Source organism: Mobula birostris, unplaced genomic scaffold (genome assembly GCF_030028105.1).
Source record: "Mobula birostris isolate sMobBir1 unplaced genomic scaffold, sMobBir1.hap1 scaffold_835, whole genome shotgun sequence".
Lineage (NCBI taxonomy): Eukaryota > Metazoa > Chordata > Chondrichthyes > Myliobatiformes > Myliobatidae > Mobula > Mobula birostris.
Genome location: NW_027278552.1, coordinates 44,835 through 68,557, shown reverse-complemented (window position 1 = coordinate 68,557; position 23,723 = coordinate 44,835). Strand labels below are relative to the sequence as shown.

General features: G+C 52.4%; 1 protein-coding gene across 1 annotated transcript; it reads right to left on the bottom strand.

The window, feature by feature from the left end:
* Positions 1–15,138: 15,138 nt before the first annotated feature.
* LOC140193768 (neurexophilin-2-like) lies at positions 15,139–15,852 on the bottom strand (the record flags this gene model as incomplete). The annotated part of the gene is made up of 1 exon (XM_072250935.1): positions 15,139–15,852. A coding segment is annotated over one exon (714 nt), but the record flags the coding sequence as incomplete, so codon positions are not given.
* Between the last annotated feature and the right edge of the window lie 7,871 nt (positions 15,853–23,723).

The following is a 23,723-nucleotide window of genomic DNA, read 5'->3' as shown; positions in this document are numbered from 1 at the left end:
TCCATGTGGGTGTGGTTTCACCTCTAGGTGAAAAAGTTTTCCTCAGGTCCCTATTAAATTTCCCCCTCTCATCTTAAAGCTGTGCCCTCTAGTTCTTAATTCCCCAGCTTTGTGGAAAAATACTTTATTGCTTGGGAAACTAATTCACACTATCAATTCCCCTCATTGTTTGATACACCTCTGTTAGTTCACCCCTCAGTCTCCCAAGGAATAAAATCCCAATTTGTCCATCTCGCTCTTTAACTCAGTCCCAGCAACATCCTTGTAAAAGCCTGAAAGCACATAGCATCAAGCTCAGGGACAGTCTCTTCCCTGATGTTATCAGATATTGAAATGTTAAAAATTAGCTTTCTTAATTGAAGCATACAGTGAAATGTGTCATTTTGCATCAATGATTAACACAGTCCAAGGATATGCTGGAGGACACTTCCAGCACCAACATACTATGCCCACAGTTTACTAACCCTAACCTGTATATCTTTTGTATGTGGGTGGGTGGGGACCAGAGCACCTGGAGGAAACACATGCAGTCATGGGGGAATGTATAAACTCCTTACAGACAGCAGTTGAAATTGAATCCTGATCAGTAATCACTGCAGCTGTAAAGTAATTGCGCTAACTGCTTTGCTGTCCCCCAGTATCATAAAATGGACTCTTGACCTCACAATCTACCTTGTTATAATCTTGCACTTTGTTGTTACTGTTTTACCTTGTTCTACCTCAATGCATTGTGTAATGATTTGATCTGAATGAAAATAATGCAAGATAAGCTTTCACTTTATCTTGGTATGTGTGACAATAATAAACCAATTCCAATTCCGTTTCCAAAATCCAAATCTCCTTTGCACTCCTTCCTGCTGAATGGCATCTTTCCTACAGCAGGGTGACCAAAACTGAACACAATATTCCAAATGCAGCATCATTAACATCTTGTACAACTACAACACAATCTCCCAACTCCTGTACTCAATGTCCTGAATTATGAAGGTCAGTGTGCCAAACACCTTCTTCACCACCCTGTCTACCTGCAATGCCACCTTCAGGGAGCCATGTACTTGTATCCCGAGGTCCCTCTGTTCTACAGCACTCCTAAGGGCCCCACTTTTCACTGTGAAAGTCCTACTGTGGCATGTTTTCCCAAAATGCACAAGCCCTAGCATCTCAGTCTGTCCCACATCCCTGCACTGACCCCAGATCCTCGGATCTCTCCATTCTCCAAAATCCTCTCAAAGTGAGGGTTCCAAATGTTCAAACTGCACTCATCTCTGCACTGAAGGTTATGAAATTTCAAGGGGCCTAGATAAGGTGGGTAGATAGTCAAAGGGAGGGGGTTCTAAAACTAGAGGACACAGGTTGAAGGTGAGAAATTTAACGGGGACCTGAGGAACAACTTCTTTATGCAGAGGGTATATGGAATAAGTGGTTGAGGTGGGTACAATCAAAGGAGCTGATCATTGACTTCAGGAAGGGGAGGTTCGGTGACCCTGACACTGGGGGATTGGTGGTGGAGAGAGTCAGCAATGTTAAATTCCTGGGGGTTATCACCTCGATGACCTGTCCTGGGCCCAGCACACAGACACAGTCACAAGGTAGGCACACCAGCGTCTTTACTTTCTCAGGAGCTCCATCTTGTCACTAAACACGCTAACAAACTCCTACAGGTGTACTGTTGGAAGTGTCCTGACTGGTTCAGTCGATAAGGCAATTTGACTGCGCAAGAACGTAAGAAGCTGCAGAGAGTTGTGGACTCTGCCCAGTACATCACAGGCACATCCCTCCCTCCCAACCATCAGTAGTGTCTACAGGAGGTGCTGCCTCAGGAAGGTAACGTCCATCATCAGAGATCCCCTCCATCCGGGCCATCCCATCTTCTCGCAGCTCCCATCGGACAGGAGGTACAGAAGCCTGAAGTCCCACATCACCAGGAACAGCTACTTCCCTTCAACCATTCAGTTCCTGAACCAACCGGCAAAATGCTAACATTACCTCAACAAGGGAACATGATGGATCATTTGCACGACCAGGGACTTATTTCTGATTGTGTCTTCCTTTAGCACCAAGATCTTGATTTTTTACAGTCTCTCTCTTCGCTGTCTTGTATAATTTCTGTATAATTTATATTCTGTGGGTTGTCTGTACCTACGTACCTCTGATGCTGCTGCAAGCAAGTTTTTCATTGTACCTGTACCTCACCGCACTTGTGCACATGACAATAAACTCAACGTGACTTGAATTAACATAATATCATTTAGAAGACATTTGGACAGGTACATAGATAGGAAAGGTTTCATACCCCCTACCCTGGGGAAAAGATTGTGACCATCCATCTTATCTATGCTCCTCATGTATTGATAAACCCCTCCGCCTTTTTTGCTCCAGGGAAAAGAGTATCAGCTTGTCCAGCCTTCTTTTCTAGTTCAAGCTCACCAGTCCTGATGCATAAACAATATCTGAATAGCAAACAGGGTAAATTAGACCAGCTTCGATGGGAATCCTGGTTGCCGTGGACCAGATGAGCTGAAGGATTTGTTTCTGTGTTGTGCAACTCTAGGACTCCAGGGAGAACAGATCCAGCCTGTCTGATCTCTCCCCATAACTAAGGTCCTCTAATTCAGGCAACATCTACTTCCTTAGGAGACTAAAGACATGGCCCTGTTGACCCTCACCAATGTTTATTGATGCACCATAGAAAGCATCCTACCTGGATGCACCACGGCTTGATAAGACAACTGCTCTGCCTGTGACCACAAGAAACCACAGAGAGTTGTGGACACAGCTCAGCACATCACAGAAACCAGACTCCCCTCCATGGACTCTGTCTACACTTCTCACTGCTCAGTGAAGCAGCCAGAATAATCAAAGACCCCACCCACCCTGGTTTTTCTCTTCTTTTCCCTGCTATTGGGCGGAAGATACAAAAGCCTGAAAGCACACACTTCCAGACTCAAGGACAGATTCTACCCCACTGTAATCAGACTATCGAATGGTATCCCAGCACAATAAGATTGACTCCTGACCTCATAATCTACCTCGTTATGATCTTGTACCTTACTGACTACCTGCACTGCACTTTCTCTGTAACTGTGACACTTTATTCTGCATTCTGTTACTGTCTTACCTTGTTCTACCTCGATACACTGTGTAATGATCCGATCTGTATGAACAGTATGAAAGACAGGATTTTCACCATAGCTCAGTACGTGTGATAATAATAAACCAAATCCAATACCAGTACCATTTCCTGCTGCACCTCCCCAGTGTGGTCACGTCCTCCCTGTGGTGTGGTGCTCAGAACTAGCACACAGCACTTCAGCTGCATCAGCACTCCCCACATGGCCACCTGGCCAGGATTCAGAGCTAAGGCTGTGGTTCTCCTGAGTCTTCGCCATCTGTCTTCCCTTCACTCAGACAGACAGACAGCTCCCTGACAGGTGATGTGTTCACCGATGGAGAGTGGGGTGGGGAGGGGAGGGGAGGGCATGCATGGATGGATGGATATCCACACTTTGCCTCCATCTGCCTACACTTCAAGCTGGCTGCGCAGGCTGACAACTCTCCACAACTCTCCGACGCAAATGTCACTCAGCCGCAGGACAGTTGCTGATTGAAGACTGGCAGGGGGGCAGCCCGAGAGCGCACTCTCCCCCACCAGAACCCCCAGTGAAGACCCCTCCCCCCGAATTGATCATTTATCCCCATTTTACCATCCTGCAACTGCCCCCGCTCTTTCTCCTCAGCTCTCCCACACTCTCTACATCCTTCTCTTCATCTGATGCACACTCTCTATTCATTCTCCTCTCTCTCACTCTCTCCATCCCTCTATTCTCACCTGTCTCACACACTGTTCATTTCTCTTTCGCTCACACTCTTCATCCCACTCTCTCTCTTGCCTCTCTCACTCTGTCAATCTCACCTTTCACACTCTGTCCACCTCTTTCTCTCCCTCCTCTCACTGTCCATCTCTCTCCCACACTCTGTACATCCCTGTCTCCCTCTTTCCATCTCTCTTCACCTTTCACACACTGTCCATCTCTCTGCCCCACCCTGCTGTCTCTCTCTCTCCCTCTCACCTCTCTCACTGTTCAGACCCCTCTCTCTCACTCTGTCATTTCTCTCTCCCCCCACACCCTCGATCATCTCCTCTCTGACCTCTCCCACACTCTGTCCATCTCTCTCATCCATCCCCTTCCATCTTCTCTCCCACCTTTCACTCATCTTTCTCTCATTAACTTCCTCCCTTTCCTACTCTGTCCACATCTCCTACACTCTGTCCATCTCTCTCTCTCTCTTCCACCTCTCTCATTCTCTGTTGAATTCTATCACATTCTGTCTATCCCTTTCTCCCACAGTCTCTCTCCCACCTCTCTCACACACTGTCCATTTCGGTCACCTTTTCAACACTCGGTCCATTCCTCTCTCTCCCCCACCTCTTTCACAGTCTATCTATTCCTCTCTTTCTCACCACCTCTCCCACACTCTGTACATCCCTCTCTCTCCCACATGCTTATTCATCTCTCTCACACACTGTCCATCTCTCTCACCTCTCCCACACTCTGTCCCCATCCCTTTCACACGCTGACCATCTGCCTATCCTCCACAACTTCTCTCACTGTCTGTCCCTCTCTCTCTCCAATCTTACATTCTCCCCCCATCTCTCCCTGGGGATGTGCTGGAATCACCCAGCTTGTCCACCTCATCTCCCCAGCACATCCCTCCGTCATCTCTGATTAACTGGACTCGAAACACTCACACTGGCCTCAATTACATTTTATTTGTGCACAAGGCGAACTGCCCGGCCCCTGTCACCACACTGTCCGAAAGTTTGAACAAAATGCCATTTTTATATAGAAATAGATGAGTTGGATAAAGTTATTGACCAATTAGTAACCTTGTGGATGTTCATATTCCTTATTTACATAATCAATCACCAATCACACAGGCATTAATAACTAAACAAGTCTACACATCAAAGGCCAGTAATATTTCAGATTTAGTAAAATATCCAATAAATAGTGAATGACATCCTAGAATCATTCATTTCCATCTTTATCTTGCCTCTGTTTGCCAAATGGCTCCAGTCCCTTGCAACACTCTCAAGGAACTTCCTCGCCTGGGTTATAGTCACAGAGCACTACAGCATAGAAGCTCTCCTTCAGCCCATTGTCTGTGCCAAACAGTTATTCTGCCTAGTCCCATCAATCCACACCTGAACCATAGCCCTCCATACCCCTGCCCGTCCTTGTATTTATCCAAGCTTCTCTTCAATCTTGCAGTTGAACCCACATCCACCACTTCTACTGGCAGCTCATTCCACACCCTTACCACTCTGAGTGAAGAAGTTCCCCCTCAGGTTCCCCTCAGATACTTCATTTTTTCACCCTAAATTGAAGATCCCTATACCCTTCATAATATTGTGTACCTCTAAGATCTCCCCTCTTTGCCTTGAGTGGAAGAGTTGACAAAGTTGGGACCATGTACCCGTTAAAGGTTTTGGAGGAGTGAGAGGCAACATGGTCAGAGCTGGACAGGGTGGGTGGGGAGAGGATGTTTCCCCTGGTAGGGGGATTTCAGAACTGGGTGTGTGGGGTAGGTAGAAGAATAGTTTCAGAATAAGTAGAGGGGGATTGTTTCTCTGGGAGGTAGGTGGATCTTAAGAATCCTCTACCCTAGAGACTGGATCACTGGGTATATTCAAGAAGAGGATGAGCAGATATTTGGGGAAAGGGATGGGAGCTGAGGTTGGGGAGGGAGTCAGATAAACCACCATCCACCATAACCTTTGCTCGAGCTGGACAAGTTTTATGCACAACACTACGCTTGGACATACATTCAATACCTTTCCCACCACTTCAAGACCAGCCATGACCATCTTCAACATGGGTAAGACTTCCAACCAAAACAGAAAGCTTGGATAACCTATAGGGAGTGACACCCCAAAATCCCTCCATCATCCATGGATTAATGGTGTGACGAAACACTTCCTACTTGCCTGGGTGGAATTAGTCCATGCACTCCACATCCACCACATTACCTCTTCACTGTCCTCAGGTCAGGAGTGTGATGGAACACTCCCCACTTGCCCAGGTGGAGTTAGTCCATGCACTCCACATCCACTACATTACCTCTCCACTGTCTACAGGTCAGGAGTGTGATGTTTCACTCCCCACTTGCCTGGGATGAGTGTGACTATAACAACTGTCGAGAAGCTTGATACTGCTGGGACAAAGCATCCCATTTGATCGGAATGGAAAGCATCCCATTCTACCTCCCCCCTGAACACCCCCCTCCCTCCACCACTGGCACACAGTAAATGCAGTGCACACCGTCTACAAATCACACTGTAGACTTTCGCCCCGGCGACTCCAAAAACCCCACAGAAACCCCCACCTCTCCTGCCCAGCAGAATGAAGGCTGTGGCGCTGAGGAATATATGTTGTGACAATTCAAGGAGACGCATCACCCCCACTTGGGCACGTGACCCCGAAAATCACGGAGTCATACAGCATGGAAACAGGCCTTTCGGTTCAACCAGTCCACATCGACTAAGGTTCCCAACTGCCCATGTTTGGGCCATATCCCTCTACCTTTCCCATCTGTGTACTTGTCCAGGGGCCTTATTAATGTTGTAAATGTACCTCTTCCTCTGTCAGCTCAGACTATCTTCTGGGTGAAAATGTTGCTCCTCAGGTTCCTGATAAATCTTTCCCCTCTCACCTTAAACTTGGGCCTTCTAGTTTTCAATTCCACTTCCTGGGAGTGAAAGACTGTGCACATTCACCCTGTCTATGTCCTTCATGGTTTCATTCACCCCGAAAAGGTCACCTTCAGTCTCCAATGCACCAATGAAAAATGTCCCAAACTGCTCAGCCTCTTCCTAAAACTCAGTCTCTCGAGTGACCCTTGCACCTTATTGTCTGCCTACGCTGCACTTTCTCTGGAACTGTGACACTTTATTCTGCATTCTGTTATTGGTTTACCTTGTTCTACCTGAACACACTGCGTAATGATCTGATCTGTATGAACAGTGAAAGGGGAGCACTATGCTATGGGAAGGGTCGTGAGAATTGGGGTATCTTCATTTCCCACCTTCCCCTCCACCCCCATTCTTAACAACTCCACTGACACTGTCAGTTTCCTTCCAGTCCCATTTTTTAAAAATCTCTTGGACATGCAGTCTGCTGCTCAGGGAAAAATTGCCCGCTAAATCGCTGCGTTGGCAGTCCCTTTCCCGAGCTGTCCTGTCACTCTCCCTATGAGGAATGCGCTTCCCAATAATTAGGCTTCAAGCTGTTGGACAAGTTGAGCAAAGTTGTCGAAGAGAGTAACACACAAAATGCTGGAGGACCTCAGCAGGTCAGGCAGCATCTATGGTGGGGAATAAACAATCTACGTTTCGGGCCAAGACCCTTCGTCAGGAGTGGAAAGGAAGGGGAGCAGGATGCAGAATTAGGTGGGGTGGGGAGGGGAGAGGAATACAAGGTAAGTGAGACCAGGTGAGAGGGGGAATGAAGGAAGAAACTGGGAAGTGATAGGTGGAAGAGGTGAAGGGCTGAAGGAGGAGGAATCTGACAGGAGAGGACAGTGTACTGTGGGACGAAGGGAAGGAGGAGGGGAACCAGACAGAGGCATCGGTCAGGTGAGGAGAGAAGGGGTGAGAGGTGAACGAGAATGGGGAATGGAGCAAAAAAGGAGAGAGCAGGGAGAAATTACCATACATTGGAGAAATTGATGTTCATGCCATCAGGTTGGAGGCTACCCAGCTGGAATATAAGGTCTTGCTCCTCCAACCTGAGTTTAGCCTCATCGTGGCAGTGGAGGAGGCCATGGACAGACTAGTCTGAATAGAAATGGGAAGTCTAGTTGAAATGAGTGGCTGCCAGGAGATCCTGCCTTTTGGGGCATTCAGAGTATAGGTGGTCAATGAAGCAGTCCGGCAATCAGCTTTGGGTCTCGACAATGTAGAGGAGGCTGCACTGGGAGCACTGGATTGGTGATGTTCACTCCTAGGAATGTGAGATTCTCAGTTCCTCTCAACCTCAGCATTGTTGATGGAGACAGGAGCACGTTCAGCCTCTTCCCCCACCCCTCTTATTCTGGAACATGTCCCCCTGTCCATCATATTCCTGCCCCAGTTCTGGAATCCCCTCACCCTCTCACCACTCATCCTGTCAAGCACCCACCTCAGAACCCAGGTTGCTTTTCACCCCTCCAAAACCTCCAATGTTTACAGGTCCTGACCTAGTCATCCCTCCCCCCCACCCAACCACTGGACAATCCACAGATACCTTAAAGTTGATAGAGTGGTTAAGAAGGCATATGGTGTGTTGGCCTTCATTAGTTGAGCCACAGGGTAATGTTGCAGCTCTTTAAAACCTTGGTTAGACCACACTTGGAATACTCTAGCCACTTATTACAGGAAGGATGTGGAAGCTTTAGAGAGTGCAGAGGAGATTTACCAGGATGCTGCCTGGATTAGAGAGCATGATTTATGAGAATATGTTGAGTGAGCTGGGGCTTTTCGCTTTGGAGTGAAGGAGAATGAGAAGTGACTTGATAGGGGTGTATAAGATGATAAGAAGCACAGATAAGGTTGACAGCCGGTGCCTTTCTCCCAGGGTGAAAGTGGCTAATCCGAGGAAGCATACTTTTAAAGTGATTGGAGGAATGTATATGGGGGATGTTAGAGGTAGGGTTTTTACACACAGAGTTACGGGTGCATGGAATGCCCTGCTAGAGGTGTTGGTACAGACAGATACATTAGAGACATTTAAGAGACTCTTGGATAAGCGTGTGAGTGATAGAAAAATGTAGGGCTATGTGGAAGGGAAGGGTTAGATTGATCTTGGAGTACGTTAAAGGGTCAGCAAAACATTATGGGCTGAAGGGCACTGTTCTATGTTCTCTGCTAAAGCCATCTCGTATACCTTTTTGCCCTCTGGTTTCCTTCTTGAGTATATTCCTGCATCTCCTATAATCCTCCAGGAGTTCAGTTGATCTGTAGCTGACCCATGCCACCTTCACTTTCCCAGCCAGTGCCTTCATATCCCTAGTCATCCAGAGGTCCCTACTGCTGCCAGTTTTGCCCTTCACTCGGGAACAAGAACCTACAGACCTTGAGCTCTCACTGTCTCACATTTAAAAGCCTCCCATTTGCCCGTGGCCTCTTTGTCGACACACAACCTACTCTAGTGAACCTTTGCAAACTCCTGGCTCATAACATGGTGGAGCAGTGCAGGCTGAGGGGAGACCTGATAGAGGCTTATAGGAATTTGAGAGGCGCAGACAGTCAGAATTTATTTTTTCCATGGTGGGCGTAGGTGAGAGAGGGGATCTGAGATTGGAAGAGGTGGAGGGAATGGAGGGACAGAGGAATGGAGGAGGTAGAACAGTGGAGATGAATGGAGGGTTGGAAGGGAGTTTAGGGATGGAGTGGTCAGAGGGTGTGGAGTGGATGGAGGGTTGGAGATGTGGAGTGGACAGCGGGGATGGAGGACTAGGGAATGGAGGGATGGAGGGCTGGACTGGACAGAGAGGACAGAGGGATGGGGGTGGAGTGGATGGAGAGATAGAGAGGTGGAATGGATGGAAGCATGGCGTGGAGTGCATGGAGGGATGGAATGGACAGGGGAGATGGAGGGTTGGAGGAGTGGAGTGGATGGAGGAAACGGAGGGGTGGAGTGAATGGAGAGGACAGAGGGATGGAGTGGACAGAGAGATGGAGGGATAGAGGGGTGGAGTGGATGGAGAGGACAGGGTTGGAGGAGTGGAGTGGATGGAGGGATAGAGGGGTGGAATGGATGGAGGAGTGGAGGAGTGGAGTGGATGGAAGGATAGAGTGGATGGAGGGATAGAGGGGTGGAATGGATGGAGGAGTGGAGGAGTGGAGTGGATGGAAGGATGGAGTGGAGTGCATGGAGGGATGGAATGGACAGAGGAGATGGAGGGTTGGAGGGGTGGAGTGGATGGAGAGGACAGAGGGATGGAGTGGATGGAGGGGACAGAGGGATGGAGGGGACAGAGGTATGGAGGAGGGGATGAAGGTGTGGAGTGGGCAGAGGGGTGGATGGATGGAGGGGATGGAGGGATTGAGGGGTGGAGTGGATGGAGGGGACAGAGGTATGGAGGAGTGGAGGGGATGAAGGTGTGGAGTGGGCAGAGGGGTGGATGGATGGAGGGGACAGAGGGATTGAGGGGTGGAGTGGATGGAGGGGATGGAGGGATTGAGGGGTGGAGTGGATGGAGAGGACGGAGGGATTGAGGGGTGGAGTGGAGTGGATGGAGGGGACGAAGGGATGGAAGGGTGGAGTTGATGGAGGCTTGGATGGATGGAGGAGTGGATTGGATGGAGGGAACAGGGGGGTGGAGTGGATGGAGGGGATGGAGGGATTGAGGGGTGCAGTGGATGGAGGGCGAGAGGTGGCCAGTCATAGGGTTGGAGTGCTGACTGGGTGGGAAAGAGGTTGGTTTTACTGCTGTTTATTGTTACTCGTTGTGTTCGGTGTTGTTCTGCTGAGCATTGTGGGAAATGATGCGATGTTGGTGCTGGAATGTGTGACAACACTTGCGGGCTGTCCTCAGCGCACCCTCGAGTTGTTAACATAAATGACTGTGTGTTTCGATGTACATGGGGTAGATGGGCAAGTAAGTAAATAAGGGAACCGAGTGATTGAAGGGATGAGGACATGCAGGGAACGGCAGGATGGAGGTGCTTGGAGGACTGAGACAGGGTAAAATGGTGGGAAGTGGGTGTTTCTGTTGACACAACATTCATCAGTCTGCCTCTCTCTCTCATACTCCCTCCATCCTGCCCTCTTCTCACTCCCACCACCCTCTCCAACCTTCCTTCTCTCCCTCCCTTCCCTCTCTCCCTCCCTCCTTTCATTTTCTCTATCCCTCTGTGCTCTCTCTCCCTCCTCTCCCTCCCGACTGCTCTATCTCCATCTCTCCCACCCTCCTTCCATCTCACCCTTGCGCCTCTCCCTCCCTCCGTCCTGTATTGCTAGCTGAGGTGAATTTTTTGGAACAGCATTCTCTGTGGTAATGAAGCTGGCGTCTCAGGGGAAAACTGTGTTTCATTATGTAACTGTCAGCACTCATCAGCGCGTTCCCTGGGACAGAAGTTTTATTGCAAAGCACAAGCAGTGTTTCGGAAATATTGCGCAGGCTGGAATCCATGCATCAACAGATTACGTGTATACACACACACACACACACATACTCACACGTATACACATCACTTACAGCGACACGGACAGACACGTATACACATCACTCACAGAAACAGACACAAAGATCGACACGTATACATATCACTCACAGAGACATACACATAAACAGAGAGAGAGAGAGAGAGAAAGAGAGAGAGAGAGACACACACACATACAGAGACATGGAGAGAGATGTATATACAGACACACACACACACACACACACGATGTATATATCCCTCCAGAGAGAGAGAGACACACACATACATACATGTGGAACAAGTGAGAGAGCAGAGAAAGAGAGACGGTGACATACAGAAGAGAAAAGGAGATAACTCTGCATTGTGAAGCGGCAGTGAAGGGAGGGGGTGGTGAAGAGGGAGTTCCGTGCTGTTGGAGAGTCACTGAGGGTAGAATGCAACGTTGTGGGAGGGGTGAGGAGGTACCACCTCACTGAGGGGGGCAGTGAGGAGGGAGCGTCACGCTGAGGGAGGGGCGGTGAGGAGGGAGCGTCACGCTGAGGGAGGGACGGTGAGGAGGGAGTGTCGTGCTGTGGGAGGGGCGTGAGGAGGGAGTGTGCTGTGGGAGGGGCGGTGAGGAGGGAGCGTCACGCTGTGGGAGACACTCAGAGGGAGGGGCGGTGAGGAGGGAGTGTCACGCTGAGGGAGGGGCGGTGAGGAGGGAGCGTCACGCTGAGGGAGGGGCGGTGAGGAGGGAGTTCCGTGCTGTGGGAGGGGCGGTGAGGAGGGAGTGTCACGCTGTGGGAGGGGCAGTGAGGAGGGGGCCTCACGCTGAGGGAGGGGTGGTGAGCAGGGAGTGTCACGCTGAGGGAGGGGCGGTGAGGAGGGAGTGCCACGCTGTGGGAGGGGCAGTGAGGAGGGAGCCTCACGCTGTGGGAGGGGCGGTGAGCAGGGAGTGTTACGCTGTGGGAGGAATGGTGAGGAGGGAGTGTCGCACTGTGGGAGGGGTGGTGAGGAGGGAATGTCGTGCTGTGGGAGGGGTGGTGAGGAGGGAGTGTCACGCTGTGGGAGGGGCAGTGAGGAGGGAGCCTCACACTGTGGGAGGGGCGGTGAGGAGGGAGTGTCGTGCTGTGGGGGGGCGGTGAGGAGGGAGTGTCACGCTGTGGGAGGGGCAGTGAGGAGGGAGCCTCACGCTGTGGGAGGGGCGGTGAGGAGGGAGTGTCGTGCTGTGGGAGGGGCGGTGAGGAGGGAGTGTGCTGTGGGAGGTGCGGTGTGGAGGGAGCGTCACGCTGTGGGAGACACTCAGAGGGAGGGGCGGTGAGGAGGGAGTGTCACGCTGAGGGCGGGGCAGTGAGGAGGGAGCTTCACGCTGAGGGAGGGGCGGTGAGGAGGGAGTTCCGTGCTGTGGGAGGGGCGGTGAGGAGGGAGTGTCACGCTGTGGGAGACACTCAGAGGGAGGGGCAGTGAGGAGGGAGTGTCACGCTGAGGGAGGGGCGGTGAGGAGGGAGCGTCACGCTGAGGGAGGGGCGGTGAGGAGGGAGTTCCGTGCTGTGGGAGGGGCGGTGAGGAGGGAGCGTCACGCTGTGGGAGACACTCAGAGGGAGGGGCAGTGAGCAGGGAGTGTCACGCTGAGGGAGGGGCGGTGAGGAGGGAGCGTCATGCTGAGGGAGGGGCGGTGAGGAGGGAGTTCCGTGCTGTGGGAGGGGCGGTGAGGAGGGAGTGTCATGCTGTGGGAGACACTCAGAGGGAGGGGCAGTGAGGAGGGAGTGTCACGCTGAGGGAGGGGCGGTGAGGAGGGATCGTCACGCTGAGGGAGGGGCGGTGAGGAGGGAGTTCCATGCTGTGGGAGGGGCGGTGAGGAGGGAGTGTCACGCTGTGGGAGGGGCAGTGAGGAGGGAGCGTCACGCTGAGGGAGGGGCGGTGAGGAGGGAGTTCCGTGCTGTGGGAGGGGCGGTGAGGAGGGAGTGTGCTGTGGGCTTTCACCTGGTCTGCCTCTCATTATCTTATATACCGTTTTCAGGTCTCCTCTCAATCACTTCTGTTCCAGGGAGTGAAGTCCTGGTGAACACAACTTCTCTTTGCAGCTCAGGCCCTCCAGTTCAGGTAACACCCTGATGAATCTTTTCCGCACTCTTTCCAGTTTAATGACATCTTTCCTGTAAAATGTGATCTGATGACACCTTAGTCCTGTCCCTTTCTACCTCTCTCCTTGCAATGTGTGCTGGATTTAAGGGAGACCCTGCGGGCAGTCTCCTGAGCCTATCTTTTATGTGTGACCTTCTCTCCAGCAGTAGTGACATTTCCCTGACCATCGGACTATATTCAGTTCCTTTCACACTCCAGCCCGTACCGTCATGTAGGAAGACATGGGAAACATTCAGACTCGGGCTAAATGACACTATCACTGCCCAGTGCCCATATGTCCACTCATGGTCAGGAAACATTCACCTCCAGCAATTTTGCTACCTCCTCTTGAAAGTTCAATGACTTTGTCATTGCCCTGTCCCATTCTCTTTACATCCTAGGTGGTCACCACTGACCAGTAACCCAATCAGACTAACCAGACCAATCAGACCTCCTGACAACAGAAGGAGGTGAGAGACAAAGGATCCTGTGGTGATTGACTGCCCTCTTGACACCACATTATTTCTCCAATGTCCATTCACTCCACATCCGCCACATTACCTCTCGACCGTCTACAGGTCAGGAGAGTGATGGAACATTCCTCACTTGCCCTGGTGGAGTTAGTCCATATACTCCACATCCACCACATTATCTCTCCAACATCTACAGGTCAGCAGAGTGATGAAACACTCCCCTCTTTCCCAGGTGGAGTTAGTCCATTCACTCCACATCCGCCACATTGCCTCACGACCGTCTACAGGTCAGGAAAGTGATGGAACATTCCTCACTTGCCCTGGTGGAGTTAGTCCATATACTCCACATCCACCATATTATCTCTCCAACATCTACAGGTCAGCAGAGTGATGAAACACTCCCCACTTTCCCAGGTGGAGTTAGTCCACGTACTCCACATCCACCACATTACCTCTCCACTGTCTACAGGTCAGGAGTGTGAGGGAACACTCCCTGCTTGTCTGGGATGAGTGAAGCTCCAACAACTCTTTAGAAGCTCAGCACCACCTGGGACAAAGCATCCTGCTCGATTGGAAGCCCATCTACCTCCCCGCCTAAACATCCCCTCCGTTCACCAATGGCACACAGTGAATGCAGTGTGCACCACCATCAAAACGCACTATGGTGTCTTGTCCAGGCTATTCTGATATCTCTCCTACCCAGGAGGACGAGAGCAGCAGGCATAGGATGAGGGGAAGGTCCCACTGAATCCTCCCAGATACTGAAAGTGGATGTGGAGAGGAAATCTCCACCAGTAGGACAGTCCAGGATCCAATGCCACAGCCTCAGAATGTAGGGACATCCCCTTGAAACTGGGATGAGGAGTAATTTCTTCACCCAAAGGTGGTATATCTGTGGGATTTGTTGCCACAGGGGGCTGTGGAGGCCAAGATATTGGACGTGCTGAAGATGAATATGAATGGGTTTTTAATTGGTGAAGGGGTGAAGGGCTACAGGGGGACAGAGAGAGAATTGAGTTGAGAAAGTTGGACAGACTGCATTCAGAATATTTTGAATCTTGGGTCCCATATCTACAGAAGGATGTGCTGTCCATGGAGAGCATCTAGAGGAGGGTCACCAGAACAATTCCGGAAATGAAAGGGTTGATGTACAAGAAGCATTTTATGTCTCTAGGTCTGTACTCGATGGAGTACAGCAGGATGAGGGGTAAGGCAGGGGTAATGCTAGAGGAGCTCAGTGGGTCCGGCAGCATCTACGAAGGGAAATGAACAATAGACATTTTGTACGAGATGGAAGCTGAGGATGAGAGAAAAGGGGACAATGACGAGGCAAAGCAGACTTGAACTTGAAGCCCCGCGCTGTTTCCCACCTCCTCAGCCAAGGTAGGGCAGCTCGCTGTGGAAGTTATAGTCAGGGCAAACCTTCTGGACCAGCTTGTAGTCGGTGCTGTAGAAGGCCAGAAAGATGCAGATGACCTTGAAGGGTTTGGTGCAGATCCAGGACGCCTGGCTCTGGGTGTGCTCGGAGTAACAGAGTTGTGAGGGGTCATAGAGGCAGGGGCGGGTCTTGCGTGCCCGGTCTGTCTTCTCATACTCCACCCGGCAGTTGAAGAGACGGTGACCCACAGCGGCAGCGGCTGCCAGCTCCGGTGCCGTCTCCTGGAGGAGGTTGAAACCCACCAGGCGAGTTGGGGGCACAATGCTAACCGAGACATTACCCAGGCTGGAGGAGTTGTGCCGGAAGAAGACACTGAAGGTGCCGTTCACGTGGTCCACGACCTTCCCGGTCAGCAGCAGGCTGAACTTCACCGTCCGCACATTCACGTAGAAGTCACCCCAGCCAAATATCTTGCGGGCCCGGCCAGGCTTCAGTTGAAGGCGCCGCCGGCGCCGCGGGAGGGGGTCGAGGGGCAATGGAGGCCAGTCAGGCAAGACAGAGGGGCCCCCTCCACTCTCCCGCAGGGAGGCAGAGGAGGGTGGGTGCAGGACAACGCTGCCTCCCCCGTATGAGAGAGAGAGTGATCGGGGGCCAGAGGTCAGGTCCAGGACGTCAAGGGTCCGTGAGAGTTGGCTTTGGGTGGGGGTGGCCTGGGGTGGTGATGGACAAAAGGGGAGCAGGGAGGGGAGAGACAGAGATGGGAGGAGATAGAGAGGGGTGATAATGGAGAGGGGTGATAGGGAGATGGGGAGAGAGAGGAAAGGGGGAGAGAGAGGGAAGAGAGAGAGGCCAGGAAGGGGGGTGGGATGAGGGAAAGTGCGAAGTAGAGGGGGAGGGGCAAAGGGGGGGACAGGGAAAGAGAGTGGGAAGAACGAAGAGTTGGAGAGATAGAAAAAAGGTCAAAGGCACACAGAAAGAGGGGACGGAGAGAGGCATGAAAGATAGGGAGAGAGAGGGAAAAGGGAGGAGAGATAGAATAACATCAGGTGTAGAAGAAACATTCCCAGCCTCCCAGCATCTAGAACACATCAAACAGCACGTCCGATCATCGTCACTATGCAGGAGATCAGTCATCCTCATCACACAGCAAACTGAACAATTCATTTACCTCCATGTATGAGGTGTGGAGGGAGATTCACTCAGTATCTGACCCTGGGAGTGTGTGCTGGGATGGTGTGGAGGGAGATTCACTCTGTGTCTGACCCCGGGAGTGTCTGATGGGACAGTGTGGATGGAGATTCACTCTGTATCTGACCCTGGGCGTGTGTGATAGGACGATCTGGAGGAAGCTTCACTCTGTGTCTGACCCTGGGAGTGTGTGATGGTACAGTATGGAGGGAGAGTCACTCTGTGTCTGACCCCGGGAGTGTGTGATGGGATGGTGTGGAGGGAGCTTCACTCTGTGTCTGACGCCGGGAGTGTGTGATTGGACAGTGTGGAGGGAGCTTCAGTCTGTGTCTGACCCCGGGAGTGTGTAATGGGACAGTGTGGAGGGAGATTCACTCTGTGTCTGACCCCAGGAATGTGTGATGGGACAGTGTGGAGTGAGATTCACTCTGTGTCTGACCCCGGGAGTGTGTAATGGGACAGTGTGGAGGGAGATTCATTCTGTGTCTGACGCCGGGAGTGTGTGATTGGACAGTGTGGAGGGAGCTTCACTCTGTGTCTGACCGCGGGAGTGTGTAAAGGGACAGTGTGGAGGAAGATTCATTCTGTGTCTGACTCCGGCAGTGTGTGATGGGACGGTGTGGAGGGAGCTTCTCTGTGTGTCTGACCCTGGGAGAGTCTGATGGGACAGTGTGGAGGGAGATTCACTCTGTGTCTGACCCCGGGAGTGTGTGATGGGACAGTGTGGAGGGAGCATCACTCTGTGTCTGATCCTGGGAGTGTGTGATGCGACAGTGTGGAGGGAGATTCACTCTGTTTCTGACCCTGGGATTGGGTGATAGGACGGTGTGGTGGGAGATACACTTTGCGTCTGACCCTGAGAGTGTGTGATGGGATGGTGTGGAGGGAGTTTCACTCTGTTTCTGATCCTGGGAGTGTGTGATGGGATGGTGTGGAGGGAGTTTCACTCTGTGTCTGACCCTGGGAGAGTGTGATGGGACAGTGTGGAGGGAGTTTCACTCTGCGTCTGACGCCCGGTAGTGTCTGATGGGACAGTGTGGATGGAGATTCACTCTGTATCTGACCCTGGGAGTGGGTGATAGGACGATCTGGAGGAAGCTTCACTCTGTGTCTGACCCTGGGAGTGTGTGATGGTACAGTGTGGAGGGAGATTCACTCTGTGTCTGACGCCGGGAGTGTGTGATTGGACAGTGTGGAGGGAGCTTCAGTCTGTGTCTGACCCCGGGAGTGTGTAATGGGACAGTGTGGAGGGAGCTTCACTCTGTGTCTGACCCCAGGAATGTGTAATGGGACAGTGTGGAGGAAGATTCATTCTGTGTCTGACTCCGGCAGTGTGTGATGGGACGGTGTGGAGGGAGCTTCTCTGTGTGTCTGACCCTGGGAGAGTCTGATGGGACAGTGTGGAGGGAGATTCACTCTGTGTCTGACCCTGGGAGAGTCTGATGGGACAGTGTGGAGGGAGATTCACTCTGTGTCTGACCCCGGGAGTGTGTGATGGGACAGTGTGGAGGGAGATTCACTCTGTGTCTGATCCTGGGAGTGTGTGATGGGACAGTGTGGAGGGAGATTCACTCTGTTTCTGACCCTGGGATTGGGTGATAGGACGGTGTGGTGGGAGATACACTTTGCGTCTGACCCTGAGAGTGTGTGATGGGATGGTGTGGAGGGAGTTTCACTCTGTTTCTGATCCTGGGAGTGTGTGATGGGATGGTGTGGAGGGAGTTTCACTCTGTGTCTGACCCTGGGAGAGTGTGATGGGACAGTGTGGAGGGAGTTTCACTCTGCGTCTGACCGTGGTAGACACTGATGGGACAGAGTGGAGGGAGCTTCACTCTGTGTCTGACCCTGGGAGTGTGTGATGGGACGGTTTGGAGGGTGATACACTCTGTGTCTCACCCCGGGAGTGTGTGATGGGATGGTGTGGAGGGAGATTATCTCTGTGTCTGACCCTGGGAGAGTGTCATGGGACAGTGTAGAAGGAGTTTCACTCTGTGTCTGACCCTGGGTGAGTCTGATGGGACGGTGTGGAGGGTGCTTCACTCTGTGTCTGATCCTGGGAGTGTGTGATGGGACGGTGTTGAGGGAGATTCACTCTCTGTCTCTCCCCGGCAGTGGGTGATGGGTGACCCTGGGAGTGGGTTTTCGGATGGTGTGGAGGGAGCTTCTCTGTGTGTCTGACCCTGGGAGAGTCTGATGGGACAGTGTGGAGGGAGCATCACTCTGTGTCTGATCCTGGGAGTGTGTGATGGGACGGTGTGGAGGGAGATTATCTGTGTGTCTGACCCCGGGAATGTGTGATGGGACGGGTGCAGGGATCTTCACTCTGTGTCTGATCCTGGGAGTGTGTGATGGGACAGTGTGGAGGGAGATTCATTCTGTGTCTGACCCTGAGACTGTGTGATGGGATGGTGTGGAGGGAGATTATCTGTGTGTCTAACCCCGGGAGTATGTGATGCGATGTTGCGGAGAGAGATTCACTCTGCATCTGCCCCGGGAGTGTGTGATGGGACAGTGTGGAGGGAGCTTCACTCTGTGTCTGACCCTGGGAGTGTGTGATGGCATGGTGTGGAGGGAGATTCACTCTGCGTCTGACCCTCGGAGTGTGTGATGGATGGTGTGGAGGGAGTTTCACTCTGTGTCTGACCATGGGAGACTGTGATGGGACAGTGTGGAGGGAGATTATCTGTGTGTCTGACCCCGGGAGTGTGTGATGGGATGGTGTGGAGGGAGATACACTCTACATCTGACCCCGGGAGTTTGTGATGGGACAGTGTGGAGGGAGATTCACTCTGTGTCTGACCCTGGGAGTGCGTGATAGGATGATCTGGAGGAAGCTTCACACTGTGTTTGACCCTGGGAGTGTGTGATGGGACAATGTGGAGCGAGATTCACTCTATCTCTGACCCCGGGAGTGGGTGATGGGACAGTGTGGAGGGAGATTCATTCTGTGTCTGACTCCGGGAGTGTGTGATGGGACAGTGTGGAGGAAGATTCACTCGGTGTCTGACCCCGTAAATGTGTCATGGGACAGTGTGGAGGGAGATTCACTCTGCGTCTGACCCTGGGAGTGGCTAACAGGACGGTCTGGAGCAAGCTTCACTCTGTGTCTGACCCTGGGAGTGTGTGATGGCATGTTGTGGACGGAGATTCACTCTGTGTCTGACCTTGGGAGTGTATGATGGGACCATGTGGAGGGAGATTCACTCTGTGTCTCACCCCGGGCGTGGGTGATGGGACAGTGTGGAGGGAGATTCATTCTGTGTCTGACCCTGAGACTGTGTGATGGGATGGTGTGGAGGGAGATTATCTGTGTGTCTAACCCCGGGAGTATGTGATGCGATGTTGCGGAGAGAGATTCACTCTGCATCTGCCCCGGGAGTGTGTGATGGGACAGTGTGGAGGGAGCTTCACTCTGTGTCTGACCCTGGAGTGTGTGATGGTACAATGTGGAGTGAGATTCACTCTGTGTCTGACCCTGGAGTGTGTGATGGCATGGTGTGGAGGGAGATTCACTCTGTGTCTGACCCTGGAGTGTGTGATAGGATGGTGTGGAGGAGATTCACTCTGTGTCTGATCCCAGGAGTGTGTGATGGGACGGTGTCAAGGGAGATTCACTCTGCGTCTGACCCTTGGAGTGTGTGATGGGATGATGTGGAGGGAGTTTCACTCTGTGTCTGACCCTGGAGAGTGTGATGGGACAGTGTGGAGGGAGCTTCACTCTGTGTCTTATACTGGGAGTGTGTGATGGGACGGTGTGGAGGGATATACACTCTGTGTTTCACCCCGGGAGTGTGTGATGGGATGGTGTGGAGGGTGATACACTCTGTGTCTCACCCCAGGCGTGGGTGATGGGACAGTGTGGAGGGAGATTCATTCTGTGTCTGACTCAGACTGTGTGATGGGATGGTGTGGAGGGAGATTCACTCTGCGTCTGATCCTCGGAGTGTGTGATGGGATGATGTGGAGGGAGATTCACTCTGTGTCTGATACTGGGAGTGTGTGATGGGATGGTGTTGAGGGAGATTCACTCTGTGTCTGACTCTGGGAGTGTGTGATGGGACAGTGTGGAGGGAGATTCACTCTGTGTCTGACCCCGGGAGTGTGTGATGGGACAGTGTGGAGGGAGATTCACTCTGTATCTGACCCTGGGAATGTGTGATGGGACAGTGTGGAGTGAGATTCACTCTGTGTCTGACCCCGGGAGTGTGTAATGGGACAGTGTGGAGGGAGATTCATTCTGTGTCTGACGCCGGGAGTGTGTGATTGGACAGTGTGAAGGGAGCTTCACTCTGTGTCTGACCCCGGGAGTGTGTAATGGGACAGTGTGGAGGAAGATTCATTCTGTGTCTGACTCCGGCAGTGTGTGATGGGACGGTGTGGAGGGAGCTTCTCTGTGTGTCTGACCCTGGAGAGTCTGATGGGACAGTGTGGAGGGAGCATCACTCTGTGTCTGATCCTGGGAGTGTGTGATGGGACAGTGTGGAGGGAGATTCACTCTGTTTCTGACCCTGGGATTGGGTGATAGGACGGTGTGGTGGGAGATACACTTTGCGTCTGACCCTGAGAGTGTGTGATGGGATGGTGTGGAGGGAGTTTCACTCTGTTTCTGATCCTGGGAGTGTGTGATGGGATGGTGTGGAGGGAGTTTCACTCTGTGTCTGACCCTGGGAGAGTGTGATGGGACAGTGTGGAGGGAGCTTCACTCTGTGTCTGATACTGGGAGTGTGTGATGGGACGGTGTGGAGGGATATACACTCTGTGTTTCACCCCGGGAGTGTGTGATGGGATGGTGTGGAGGGTGATACACTCTGTGTCTCACCCCGGGCGTGGGTGATGGGACAGTGTGGAGGGAGATTCATTCTGTGTCTGACTCTGAGACTGTGTGATGGGATGGTGTGGAGGGAGATTCACTCTGCATCTGATCCTCGGAGTGTGTGATGGGATGATGTGGAGGGAGTTTCACTCTGTGTCTGACCATGGGAGACTGTGATGGGACAGTGTGGAGGGAGTTTCACTCTGTGTCTGACCCTGATAGACTCTGATGGGACAGTGTGGAGGGAGATTCACTCTGTGTCTGATACTGGGAGTGTGTGATGGGATGGTGTTGAGGGAGATTCACTCTGTGTCTGACTCTGGGAGTGTGTGATGGGACAGTGTGAAGGGAGATTCACTCTGTGTCTGACCCCGGGAGTGTGTAATGGGACAGTGTGGAGGGAGATTCATTCTGTGTCTGACGCCGGGAGTGTGTGATTGGACAGTGTGAAGGGAGCTTCACTCTGTGTCTGACCCCGGGAGTGTGTAATGGGACAGTGTGGAGGAAGATTCATTCTGTGTCTGACTCCGGCAGTGTGTGATGGGACACTGTGGACGGAGATTCACTCTGTGTCTGATCCTGGGAGTGTGTGATGGGACAGTGTGGAGGGAGATTCACTCTGTTTCTGACCCTGGGATTGGGTGATAGGACGGTGTGGTGGGAGATACACTTTGCGTCTGACCCTGAGAGTGTGTGATGGGATGGTGTGGAGGGAGTTTCACTGTGTTTCTGATCCTGGGAGTGTGTGATGGGATGGTGCGGAGGGAGTTTCACTCTGTGTCTGACCCTGGGAGAGTGTGATGGGACAGTGTGGAGGGAGTTTCACTCTGCGTCTGACCGTGGTAGACACTGATGGGACAGAGTGGAGGGAGCTTCACTCTGTGTCTTACCCTGGGATTGTGTGATGGGACTGTTTGGAGGGAGATACACTCTGTGTCTCACCCCGGGAGTGTGTGATGGGATGGTGTGGAGGGAGATTATCTCTGTGTCTGACCCTGGGAGAGTGTCATGGGACAGTGTAGAAGGAGTATCACTCTGTGTCTGACCCTGGGTGAGTCTGATGGGACGGTGTGGAGGGAGATTCACTCTGTGTCTGACCCTGGGGGTGTGTGATGGGACGGTGTTGAGGGAGATTCACTCTCTGTCTCTCCCCGGCAGTGGGTGATGGGTGACCCTGGGAGTGGGTTTTCGGATGGTGTGGAGGGAGCTTCTCTGTGTGTCTGACCCTGGGAGAGTCTGATGGGACAGTGTGGAGGGAGCATCACTCTGTGTCTGATCCTGGGAGTGTGTGATGGGACAGTGTGGAGGGAGATTCATTCTGTGTCTGACCCTGAGACTGTGTGATGGGACGGTGTGGAGGGAGATTATCTGTGTGTCTGACCCCGGGAATGTGTGATGGGACGGGGTGCAGGGATCTTCACTCTGTGTCTGATCCTGGGAGTGTGTGATGGGACAGTGTGGAGGGAGATTCATTCTGTGTCTGACCCTGAGACTGTGTGATGGGATGGTGTGGAGGGAGATTATCTGTGTGTCTAACCCCGGGAGTATGTGATGCGATGTTGCGGAGAGAGATTCACTCTGCATCTGCCCCGGGAGTGTGTGATGGGACAGTTTGGAGGGAGCTTCACTCTGTGTCTGACCCTGGGAGTGTGTGATGGCATGGTGTGGAGGGAGATTCACTCTGCGTCTGACCCTCGGAGTGTGTGATGGGATGGTGTGGAGGGAGTTTCACTCTGTGTCTGACCATGGGAGACTGTGATGGGACAGTGTGGAGGGAGATTATCTGTGTGTCTGACCCCGGGAGTGTGTGATGGGATGGTGTGGAGGGAGATACACTCTACGTCTGACCCTGGGAGTTTGTGATGGGACAGTGTGGAGGGAGATTCACTCTCTGTCTGACCCCGGGAGTTTGTGATGGGACAGTGTGGAGGGAGATTCACTCTGTGTCTGACCCTGGGAGTGCGTGATAGGATGATCTGGAGGAAGCTTCACACTGTGTTTGACCCTGGGAGTGTGTGATGGGACAATGTGGAGCGAGATTCACTCTATCTCTGACCCCGGGAGTGGGTGATGGGACAGTGTGGAGGGAGATTCATTCTGTGTCTGACTCCGGGAGTGTGTGATGGGAGAGTGTGGAGGAAGATTCACTCGGTGTCTGACCCCGTAAATGTGTCATGGGACAGTGTGGAGGGAGATTCACTCTGCGTCTGACCCTGGGAGTGGCTAACAGGACGGTCTGGAGCGAGCTTCACTCTGTGTCTGACCCTGGGAGTGTGTGATGGCATGTTGTGGATGGAGATTCACTCTGTGTCTGACCTTGGGAGTGTATGATGGGACCATGTGGAGGGTGATACACTCTGTGTCTCACCCCGGGCGTGGGTGATGGGACAGTGTGGAGGGAGATTCATTCTGTGTCTGACCCTGAGACTGTGTGATGGGATGGTGTGGAGGGAGATTATCTGTGTGTCTAACCCCGGGAGTATGTGATGCGATGTTGCGGAGAGAGATTCACTCTGCATCTGCCCCGGGAGTGTGTGATGGGACAGTGTGGAGGGAGCTTCACTCTGTGTCTGACCCTGG